The 11,231-nt window shown below is 37.9% G+C and overlaps 1 protein-coding gene across 1 annotated transcript; it reads right to left on the bottom strand.

Moving 5' to 3' along the window:
* Window positions 1-768: 768 nt before the first annotated feature.
* On the bottom strand, window positions 769-10,386 carry LOC100374151 (patatin-like phospholipase domain-containing protein 4). Its single transcript, XM_002730526.3, has 5 exons — window positions 10,272-10,386; window positions 5,786-5,997; window positions 3,588-3,938; window positions 2,585-2,650; window positions 769-1,534 (listed from the first exon to the last, which is right to left on the bottom strand). The coding sequence occupies exons 2-5, from the start codon at window positions 5,978-5,980 to the stop codon at window positions 1,232-1,234; spliced, it is 915 nt and encodes a 304-aa protein (XP_002730572.1). The 5' UTR covers window positions 5,981-5,997; window positions 10,272-10,386; the 3' UTR covers window positions 769-1,231.
* Window positions 10,387-11,231: the final 845 nt, after the last annotated feature.

The raw sequence follows: 11,231 nt of genomic DNA, 5'->3' as shown, positions 1-11,231 counted from the left end.
CAAAGCCTGCTGTAACGGGTTGTGACCCATGCCAAAATACCCAAAGCCTGCATTAATAGGTTGTGACTCCACTGTGACCCATAACACAATAACCAAAATCTGCAGTAACGAGTTGTGAATCCATATCAAAAAACCCAAAGCTTGATGTAACGGTCTGTGACCCATGCCAAAATACCCAAAGCCTGCATTAATGGGTTGTGACCCCACTGTGACCCATAACACAATAACCATAGTCTGCAGTAACAGGTTGTGAACCCATATCAAAATACCAAAAGCCTGCTGTAACGGGTTGTGACCCATGTCAAAAGAACCACAGTCTACAGTAATGGGTTGTGACCCCATAGTGAGTCTTGCCAAAAGAACCATAGTCTGCTGTAACGGGTTGTGGCCCCATAGTGAGCCTTGCCAAAAAAAACACAGTCTACAGTAATGGGTTGTCACCCATAGTGACCCATGTTAAAACGACCATAGTCTGCTACACATTTATAAACATTTGTTGTAAAACGGTAAAACAAGGTACTGGCAGCGCACCCCTTCCATGGTTCAAGGGTATTATCCCTCCCCGGATCATTCACGACATCTGTCCAAATCCTTTGAGAAACTTCCAAAACATGGCACAACATAAAATTAAAATCTATCGCAATATCATAAATAGCCTTTAAATTCACAAAAAAAAATGCTAAAAAGAAAGACATATACAATCAATACATTTATACGCTCTATTTTAGTACATCACGTATGCAATTAACTTTGACGCCAAATAAAATCTTTGGTGAGAAACTTTCCTGGCGAATTTATTTTTGTTGTTATAACAAGGGAATATCGTATCTTAGATTGAAAAGAATTCTCATGCAATGGACGGATTAATATTGGACGGCGCCTCTAGCATGGCTGTGAACAGTATTTGAAAAAAAAAATGTTTGAGAATACGCGAGACATATATAATTCCATTGGACTTGAAGGGAATTTCTAATGACTGCCCTCAACGACTGTTATTGGAAATGCTTGTTTGACTGATAAGACGTGAAACAATTTTGTAATAAATATCTATCGTCCATCGATGTAACATGTCGCTGCTTTTGTTGTCTGAGATGAACATCGGAATATGAAATGACACAACGACCAGGCACAATGGCGTGCCAAACGTATTTTAGTTCGTTTTTGTAGAATATAACCACTTATACATGTACAATTGCACAAATAATTTTGACACTCATAACTACATGTACGCCTAATCTCTGACAAGACGTCTTAAGAATCTGTCCGTATCGAAGAAACCGTACTCGTAGTATTCATGCAACGTCTCGCCTGACTGTGGGTAGAGGGCGTCCTTTGCTCGGGTCAGGTTCCAAATACTCCAGTCGAGAGGTTGGCCTGTGAAGAATGTCGGGTCGCGCTCGACACCGTTGATGTTTTTGGCTGGACAGATGGACAGGTTATCCCCCATGTACGGTGATATAGATATGGTTTTGTAGTCGTTGGAAAAACAGTCTGTTCGTGGAAGGTTGTTCGTGAAGCCAGCGTCCATCCAACACTGAAATAAATAAAAAAAAAACCATTGCACATTATAATTAAAGATGAACTATTATTTCTACAGGACTGACAAGGTCAAAAATTGTGTGTAATTGATTTTGTGTTTTCCTCCACCAAAATATTTGTGTTGATTTATTTACCTCCTGCAAGTAATTTCGGTTGTGTTTGGTATTGTATATTTTTGTGTTCAATTTCACCCCCCTACTGAAATGGACCACCCCTAATGTGTGTATATTTGATAGTAAATGACGTGGCACTACTTCTTTGTTTTATCACTTTTACACAAGATGACTGTGTGTTCCAGGACATTTTGGGAGAGTGTATTCAATGTTCACTCACCCGGTCAGGAATTGTCGGTCGGCTTTGAGGCGAGAGAAAAGTGCATTCAAATAGCGCCACCACCGACTAGTGAGTTTTTAAGTAAAAGTCGGTTTCAAATTGTGGCGAACACGCCGAAATATTAATCAAGAAATCAAAATTGTAATTATAACTTTCAAAACCACCATTAATACAAAGATGCATGCGGAGATGCAGGAAAATACATAGAAAGTAGTCGGACTCGTCTTTGAATGTCACCATCGTGATTGTCCCTCTTATTCTGTTTTCTGTGTACATAAACCTTATTCCATCACGACGTTTAAGACGACATGCTAGGGCGGTGTGGCCATCTTCTTATCAGTATGGCAATATAATAAGCTATGTTGCCGTCAGCCAGGCAGGCGAACCTTAGCCAAGATTCTTGCAAAGTCTCATTCGTTCATTGAATGAAATCCCCCACCCCAGTTGAGCCTATGGCATATATACTCATCCAAGGTAGGAATCGACTTCATTTGGGTCCTCAGTTAAAATTTGAACTCAAAAATAACAATCATGAGTACGATGCAACAACCACCAGGCTACCGGTGATCTTATTTAACAAAAAAATCGCCGTCGATGTGGGCATCGACGTCTGTAATTATATACCATTGGATGGTACGAACTGAAAATGGAGTGTTTACTCTTCACTCGCCCAATACACGCTATAACCTGATTGCGTTTGCGATCAACTTACCAAGTCATCAAATTCCGGAAATTCTGGGCCTCCCCAAAGAGGAATGTACGTTGCACCAATAATTGCCTGTGAAGTAAACATCGATAATAATAATTGAAGATGAGGCTAAACTGAAGATTAGAAACTCGGTTATGATTTATTGGTAACTAAAACGTGACGTGTTCGCGCACAACAAAGTATGTTTTTTTCGTGAAATAGTGCGCATGCGTTTTGAAATACTGGCACGTACTTATTAATTCAAAGGGCAGCACGCTTACTTATTTGCAACGTTGCACCAAACGTATACTATTCTATGGAATATAAAGGCATTTTATTTGTACGTACAACTGGCTGTGGTTTACCCAGAAAGTAGTACATTAATGGTACCGGTGGTAAATATGTGTTTGATGAAATAGCAGCATGCTATTCCTTACATAAATTTGTTTGAAAATTTAGGAATTAGTGACCCCGCGCAGGCACATACGTTATAATTCCAATGTGTTCCCTCAGTTGTCTGTATATCTATTTCATTCGTTTTCCCGCATACTTAAAGGATGGCAGTCGTCGCGCCGCGTCCCGTTCGATATGGGACTCATAGCGACGTATACAACGCGTGTAAAATACATTGTTTATTTACATGAAATTCGAACACGCGCTGCGCGACGACCACCGCGCTTTAATGTTCAAAGGTGGATTGATAAGGCGTGCGTACAGTTTGACACCATTTATCATGAAAATGCACCAGGATGGACGTTCATTCCACAAATGTGACAATGGGTTATTTACAAGTTCTAGAGTACGTGATATTCAATTACTAGTACGTCATCAATATGTACCCTCGTTCGTAGCGAATTAGCGACACGCATGGGTGTCTGTTCGTACAGGCAATTTGTTTTCAGAAATTTGTAGCACTTCAATTAAACAGATTTTGACGATTATACCATGACCAGCTACCAACCAGAACAAACAAGATGGCGGCTTTGGTGACGTGTTCGGACAAAGGGTAATAGACCTTAGGACTTACATTAATTAGATACTCGTTGTCTTTATACTCTGTGATAGGATGTAGTTTATTTTCAGGGAATACTGTCAACTTCTTAAAAATATCCAGCGCCGTAGTCCCCTTGGAAAGACCATACCTCATCCACGACGTGCCATCACCCCAGTACACCGGCATAGTGTAGTCGTGTTTCATCTTTTTGAAAGGCGTTGCTGTGATACACAGCCTGCCCGTCGCCTTTTGGTACGCGTCCTCCGGCAAAATCGACACCAGTACTTTCTTGAGTCTGTCTGCCAGAGATGGTTTCAGTTCCGGGCTGAGCCCGCCTCGTTTTCGGATTTCATCGGCTAGCACCTTAGCGTGTGCGATGTACTCCTGTTAAAATAAGTGTGTTTAGTAAAAATTGAGTTCGAATGTTTTGTGGGTAATCGGAGGGTACGATCCTGATATCTTAATCAAAATTGGCGTTAGATCATTGCGAACAACTACGCAACTACTAGTGTGGGTTACAAACTGTCACAGTAAATTGCCGAATCTGTTTTTAAAACGTTAATTGTGTCCCAGTGGCAAAATAACAACACAGTTTTCAGCGTTAGGCGGAAGGCGCAATTCAAAAAGTTTATGTATAACCTGCAGTACTGTAATGATTGAATTTCAATTATTGATACTCATTTACAGGCGCATTGTGGATATTTTGAAAGTGTAATACAATGATTTGTTTAGTATTGCTTGTTGATATTAATCACCGTAACTTAAAACGTTCTTCGTTTGATCAAAACCCAACAGGATCTATAATGTTTTGGTGATATATCATTGAGCGCATGCGTGCCGATACATTTCATTATTTCACAGAATGAATATGGTAACTTCTATGTTTGCTGCAAAAACATTTTTTTTTTAGTTTTAGAAGAATATTTTGTGCTGAAACTTATTCATATTTCTTCTATAAGTGACGTCGTGTGTTGGGGTGGATACAGGTTTTCACAAAGAAAGGTGCGAAAAAGCAGTTTCAAATTCCCCTCTTCTACATTAATTTAGAAAAAAAAGTTTATGGTAGTTTATGACCCGTGTATTAGTCTTCTTTTGGGAGACATTTCTTGTTGGCAACTTATAACAAATAAGTCAGCAAACAAATAAATAAATTGAAGTTGTTTGCCTATAGTAGCAATCTATTATCGCCCATTTCTTTAAGTGACGTTTTACTGTATTTGTACAATGACATTATTGTCTTTTGATTTCGATAACATTTTCTCAGAAATGGATACTTGTATAACCTTCCGTCTCCGGAAATATAGAAAACATACACTTAATGTGTAGCTAACAGTTCGTTTCACGACCCCTGGACATTTCAAGATGAAATGTTCAGCAAATTGCTTTCACGTAGTTTGTGGAAAGAGGAGTATCTGGAAAGATAGGAAATATTATGAAATATTATGTCAAAGCGATCTGTCCACTCAATCAAATGAAAGCCAACTTTGATTGATCATGGATTCAATTTTTTTGAATGCCTTAGCAAACGTTAATTGTAATCAACATTTTAAGTAAAAATATTTTTCACTATGTACGAAGGTATTTGGTAATCAAATGTTTGTATTTTGTAAACCACATCCTAAAATGAAGTCACATTGTGAGACTTAAGGCAAATCTAATGCTGTAATGTTATCCGACTGACTACTTTCGCACGTTTGTAATTTGAATTTTGTGTGATAATTACCAAGAATGATAATTTATTCATCACTGACAAGCAACTGTACATATCAATATGAAAAATTATAGTTTGTATATACACTGAAAAGATGCACATCAACACTCCTAATGCTCACTTGATGTATTTAAAGCGGGAGGGTCGTCACCTGCGCACGCGCGGGAATTGAGTACCAAGCGATGATAACAACACACGCTAAAAACGCAAAGACTTATGGGTAAACACTTGTTTGTAAACAATGACAAGCTATGGCCATCTGACGCATGCGCAGGTGACGACACCCACGCTTTAATTATGGCTTTTTCTGAACTCAGTTGGATGCATAATGGTGTAAAATAGATCGTGTTTGAGTGTAATAAATGTACATATTACAAGTGAAATATATAATATGACACCAGGCACTTTGTATTGTCTATGTATACAGACTGAAAAGGTTACGATCAACCAACGCACTTCCCCGATGCATCCGCCACATACGTAATACTATCTAAGTAATGTCCACGTAGAGGATACCTACCCCTATTTTATCCGGACATAACAGCAATAGAGCAGCAGCAATAACGCCACTGGATACTCCACTGTAGCACTCCACGTGATCCAGTAACGCCTGGCCATTATTGTAAAACGCTTTAGCGACGCCTAACTGGTACGTTCCGAGAAATATCCCTCCGCCAAAGGCCAAATTCATTCTCCTATGTGCTTCGTCCGACATTGTGACTTACTCTGAAACTGAGATAAAACAGGATTTGTTTATTTATATGTTATATGCGTATATACTGGTTGCAGATGCGCTGTACAATCGACCGATTCAAAAAATATACTATTGGGTAATGTCATAATAATAATAATCTTTATTGAAAACGTAAGTGGGATCTTGGTAAAGAGAACAATAAAATAACAACAACAGCAAGAGAAAAAAACATCAGTGATATGATGAAAAAAAAAATAAAAACCAGAAAAACAAAAAAGAATGATTTGATTTCTTTATGTCTCGGTTGGTTGAGGCAATTGGCATTTTATAGGATTTTATATTGGCTCATTCTGAAACAAGTGTGGATGAATTTATTTGTTTTGTTATTTTTACTTTTTAACAGATCTGATAAAAAAATACCATCCGTCATGGAGTTGACTTAAATTAATATTTTAATCGTGTTTTCTCGTTGCTTCTTATATAGATTGCATTTGGGAAGGAAATGTTGTTCATTCTCAATTTCCTGTTGGTGACAGACTGGGCAGATTCTATCTTCAACATTTATGTTATTATATCTACCCTTTCCATTTGATGGATATGAGTGTTTATTCTGAGTTTCGTCACGACCACCGTTTTCCTGAGCCGCTGCAAATTTTACCGATTTGTGAACTTTTATTCCGAGGTATGTGTAGGTTTTAGCTGTGTTTTACAAGTAGTACTTTCTATACATAGCTTAAGGGGGCACGAAGGTTCGAGCAGATATTTAACGTATTAAACGAGTTGACCGAAAATGAGGCACATTCGGCTACCCTAGCAATAGCAATATTGCACTCGGCTAACTACTCTCAAATCACAAATGACGTGCCGCCATTTTGAAATAGATTAGTTTCAGCAATATTTACACTCACATATTCCAAGGCTCGGTATTATAGTCAATAAAACAGATCGAAATACGAGCAAATCTTCAGTTAGGAATTAATGGTACATTCCTTTTGAAAACTGTAGTCACATTGACCACAGTCCAGAGGGACTGTGCATTGACGTAAAGTTACGATATTTGAACTTCACTTTAAACTTCAGTTTTAGTTTTGGCGGGTTTCCTAACTCGCACAGCGAAGCTTGTTCTCCCCAGACTTCTTTCAGTGGTCTTAGGTTCTCCTGGGACAACACGATCCACCGTAGTGTACATTGAATTTGTTACAGTCCAAAGCACGACGTCGGAATGTGGAGGCAAATTTTCAGGTCCACTGAACAGGTCGCGTGTATTTATAAAACAAATTGGGTGACAGTGTCAGCGTCAATAAGGACAAGTAGCAATCGACGCGGAAAATCACGTGATAGTCGTTGAACACTTGACACTTATTGAGTGCGACACAATGACGTTGTCCCGATTCACAAAACAACTCAATGGCATTGTTTGGGGTTGTGAAACCAAAGCGACTGCATTGTACACCGTCAAGAAGGAAATAACAACAACTTTGACAACAATGGGAAATGAAACTGGAATCGTAACTACTATACTAGTGATCCCAAAGCATATGTTGTCGAATCCAATATATGTTTGGTTTATCTGGAATATGTTGGCATAGCAATGACCTCTAAAGTCAAATATCCGAGTACTTAAAGTCGCATTCCATTCCCCCAGATTAAATATAGAGCAAATACGTTTTAGGAAGTCAATTTCAATGAAAAACATAAATCACTTCCAAAGTGTGCACACCTCAGACAATATAAATTACTTCCAGGCCATATAGTGAATATATCATAAAAATGAAGTTACAGAGCTACTGCTCTGTTTAGTTTTATATTGGTTGTTATAAATCTACCAATGCCACCAAAAGTACCAGGATGTATGACCGTTAACCTATTACGTCATTACATAGTATGAAGACAATTGTTGTTATGTATTCACTTATAAGGCGATGTTTACAATATGTATTGATCGACAAACACTCTTAATGATAAAATTAGTATCCACAAACACAGCGTTATTTATTTAAAAAAATACATATGTAAAATACCAGTGATCATTCGAGTATATAGAATGCAAATTTGGGATCAACATTAATAGGTTATTCAACAAATAACAGTTATTTACAATACAATTAAAAAAACGGAAAAAGACTTTGGTGTGAAAATATACCTCGATTTAGTTTTCAAAAAATAATTAAATAGAGCTGATCTAATTAAATTTACCAGTATAAGTAGTGTTCACATTCTTAAAATTGAAGCACTGGCAGATACATTAGACATAAGTTGGAAAACAGAAAATGTCTCTACTGTAAGGGCAACCAAATCTAGGATGAATGTAATTTTACGTGTTCCATGTAATAACTTATGAATTGAATTTCGCGATTTTGAAACTAAGACGACAATTAAAACAGATACAGAAAATCCTATCAACATCATGATAACAGATGATAACACAGTCTAACGAATCTCAGTAAATACATTTTCAAGTGCTTTTATTTAAGAAGTGACACTGCTAGCCATACAGACAAATTTACCACATAATTCTACCTTTATTTCTTCGGCAATATGTTTGTTTAAACTATATTTTATCTTTATTTAAATCCCAAATGAGGATTTGATTTCATTAAAGTAGTTATCACCATATCACTAAGCAAATTTTAATAAACTTTATATCAATAGTGACAAACTAGTTACTGACAATAATATTACTAGCAATGAAATACATTTGTGAAGGTTTCACTCATCTGTTGCATTGTCATTAGCAGAGTACGTTGCAAAGTGTCGAAGTGTGATCCAAATACAAAACTCCCACTTACAACAGAAATGAATCGCCATTATACAATCCGTACATGAATGCGTCCAGTTAACGATGGGGTCATATTCACATAATTGTACAGTGACAATGACATAAATATTATGATTATTCCACTGTTGGTCACCTTATTTATGTGTAATTTTATTTTGACTGGACATAGGATTGTGTTGTCTTGCAGCTACCATGGACCTACAGACGTAATGTTTCTAGATATATGCAGGTACCTTAGTCACACTTAGGTACCCCTATCCATGGAACTATTCTTTTAGCTTCATGCATTGATGAATGTTTAGAATACATTCCAAATCAACGGTAACTTGAGGGGTATTAAATCACAGCAAATTTGTTTTCCGCATATTGTAGCTTTTTGTTTGAGTATTTTACGGTGTATTCCAGTGATGTTGGCAGCTTCTAACGTACTCAGACACATGATCAGAGTGAGCTATTACCAAGTTTTGTACCCAATTGTATTCTGCCTTCCGCCATGACCGAGTCAGTAGCCAGGTGTCGAATATAGACCTCATAGCGGCTCTATACGCCCAGTTTATGTCACGGTTCTTATGTTTGAACAATCGAACTTCTTTTTAACGCACTCGGTGAAGAAAAAGTGTGTAATTAAATGCAATTCACCATTTGACCTCAAAGTTCATGCCTTTTAGGCTACTTCATTTTATCAGTTAGCGTGACTTTCCAACAGTGTGCAACACTTCCACGATTTAACAAGACAAACGGAGTGAACGTTATCATAACTATTTTGATCTCTTAATTTAACAGATATATATATATATCATTTATATCACGTGGCACCGTTACTATGTGCAAAGAACAAGTGGTAGCGTTGTATTAATCGAGACTCTGTACAGACATAACAAAAAATATCGACTTCATAATCTCCTCATTTGTGTTGCCTAATGTGAATAAGCCTGCCAATTTAATCCACAATAGAAATACACGCAATTACAGACAAACAGACGTGATGTTGTGACAACAACCAGCTACCTAGCTAATGATTTTAACGCGTAACAGAAGCTGTCGAATACACAGCCGTCTAAGTATACACACACGGTTCAGTGATACTATATAATAGAAGTGCAGTCACTGTGTTTGTCGGCTAAACAAGCTTCTAAGGCAGAGCTGTCGTTCGAACGCGGCGAGATATGTTCCGCCATTCCGCTGTCATGGCAACCGCAACGGACGCTTTTAATAGTAGTGATCGTGTTCATAATGACAGGTAGCGATGGCTGTAATTTATATGGCTGATAGTATACATTCTAGAAACGACACTGACAGTGACGTGATCGACTTGTGTTCCGAAGTGCCTCCACAAAATCGCCTCGGGGAAGACATAAAACAGCCATTACATCTGAATTTGCCAATTAATAAAATCATTAAAAAGCGTACGAACCACATTGGTGCGATATCATAACAGTGACTTGTCGTTATTCAACACTGTGAAATGATCTTTACAAACACGGGTCCTTTTTGTTCTAGAAATACTTTAACAATTAACACGAATTTTCTTACCTTCTAGTGCAGATCTGTTAATTTACGCAGAGATGGACTCGGAACTCAGAGATCTTCACTCGAACGTTCCACCTAATACACACGGCTTATTACGAACGCTTTAGGGATCGATGGTATCTAAGGTGTATGGATAAAAGCCGTATTGTGGGTCAACGAGGTCAATATTCTACCACATTGGTGACAGGGGCCGTGCCGTAACATGAAGTCGTCCTATCATTGTCTACGATCAGTGGAGTCAACCAATCGTTTACGGGGGTAGCTGCTAACCGACAACTTCAAAGAACACATTTATTTTTGTTGACATCAACTATAATAAATAAAACGCTTACGGGAATGCGCATGCTCATTAGCATTCGGTGATTGAGAATGTACGTGATATAGTGCGTTTACACCGCTAAGCGTGTGCTCTGTGAAACCAACCAGAACTGACCCGACATGAAAACAGTTAAAAGTCTACAAATATTACATGATACATACTAAAATGGATCAAATACATTGGCAGGTGGACATCATTTAACGGAAGTGTGGTCACCCAACAACCAGCTGCCGTCTGAGAATTCAAAAGTTAATCTTTCCCAGCACTTAAAGCTTACGAGAACGTACACGCGCACTATTTCGCAGATTAACCATGTCGCATCGTGTATTCCACGCGTACGTGTGCGTACGCGTTAACGGGATTGTTTGACACAGAATTAAACACTAGTCACATAACTGACGTCTGTGATTTATGATGTGGCCGTGCTGACATTATATCATAATATTTCAGTCAGAATGATTATATTTGAAGCACAAAAGAAAAGATTATAAAATATTATAAAATCAATGTACACCAACATGGATTTTATAGTAAAGTTAAACGATGTCACCTCACCACACTTCAAATTACACAATGGAGTGAAACAAGGCTGCCCTCTAAGCCCAACTTTATTCAACATCTACATGAATGACTTCACAAATGAT

The sequence above is a fragment of the Saccoglossus kowalevskii genome, chromosome 9 (assembly GCF_978046115.1).
Source record: "Saccoglossus kowalevskii chromosome 9, keSacKowa6.1, whole genome shotgun sequence".
In the NCBI taxonomy this organism is placed as follows: Eukaryota; Metazoa; Hemichordata; class Enteropneusta; family Harrimaniidae; genus Saccoglossus; species Saccoglossus kowalevskii.
This window is presented reverse-complemented; position numbering and strand designations above follow the sequence as displayed.

What these genes read in the sequence shown, in the direction of transcription:
- LOC100374151 (XM_002730526.3), bottom strand. Translation starts at nt 5,980, where the DNA reads ATGTCGGACGAAGCACATAGGAGAATGAATTTGGCCTTTGGCGGAGGG. An exon ending in TATGTCCGGATAAAATAGGG is followed by an intron (nt 3,939 to 5,785) that starts GTAGGTATCCTC and finishes TTATTTTAACAG; the next exon opens with GAGTACATCGCACACGCTAA. An exon ending in ACAACGAGTATCTAATTAAT is followed by an intron (nt 2,651 to 3,587) that starts GTAAGTCCTAAG and finishes TTTACTTCACAG; the next exon opens with GCAATTATTGGTGCAACGTA.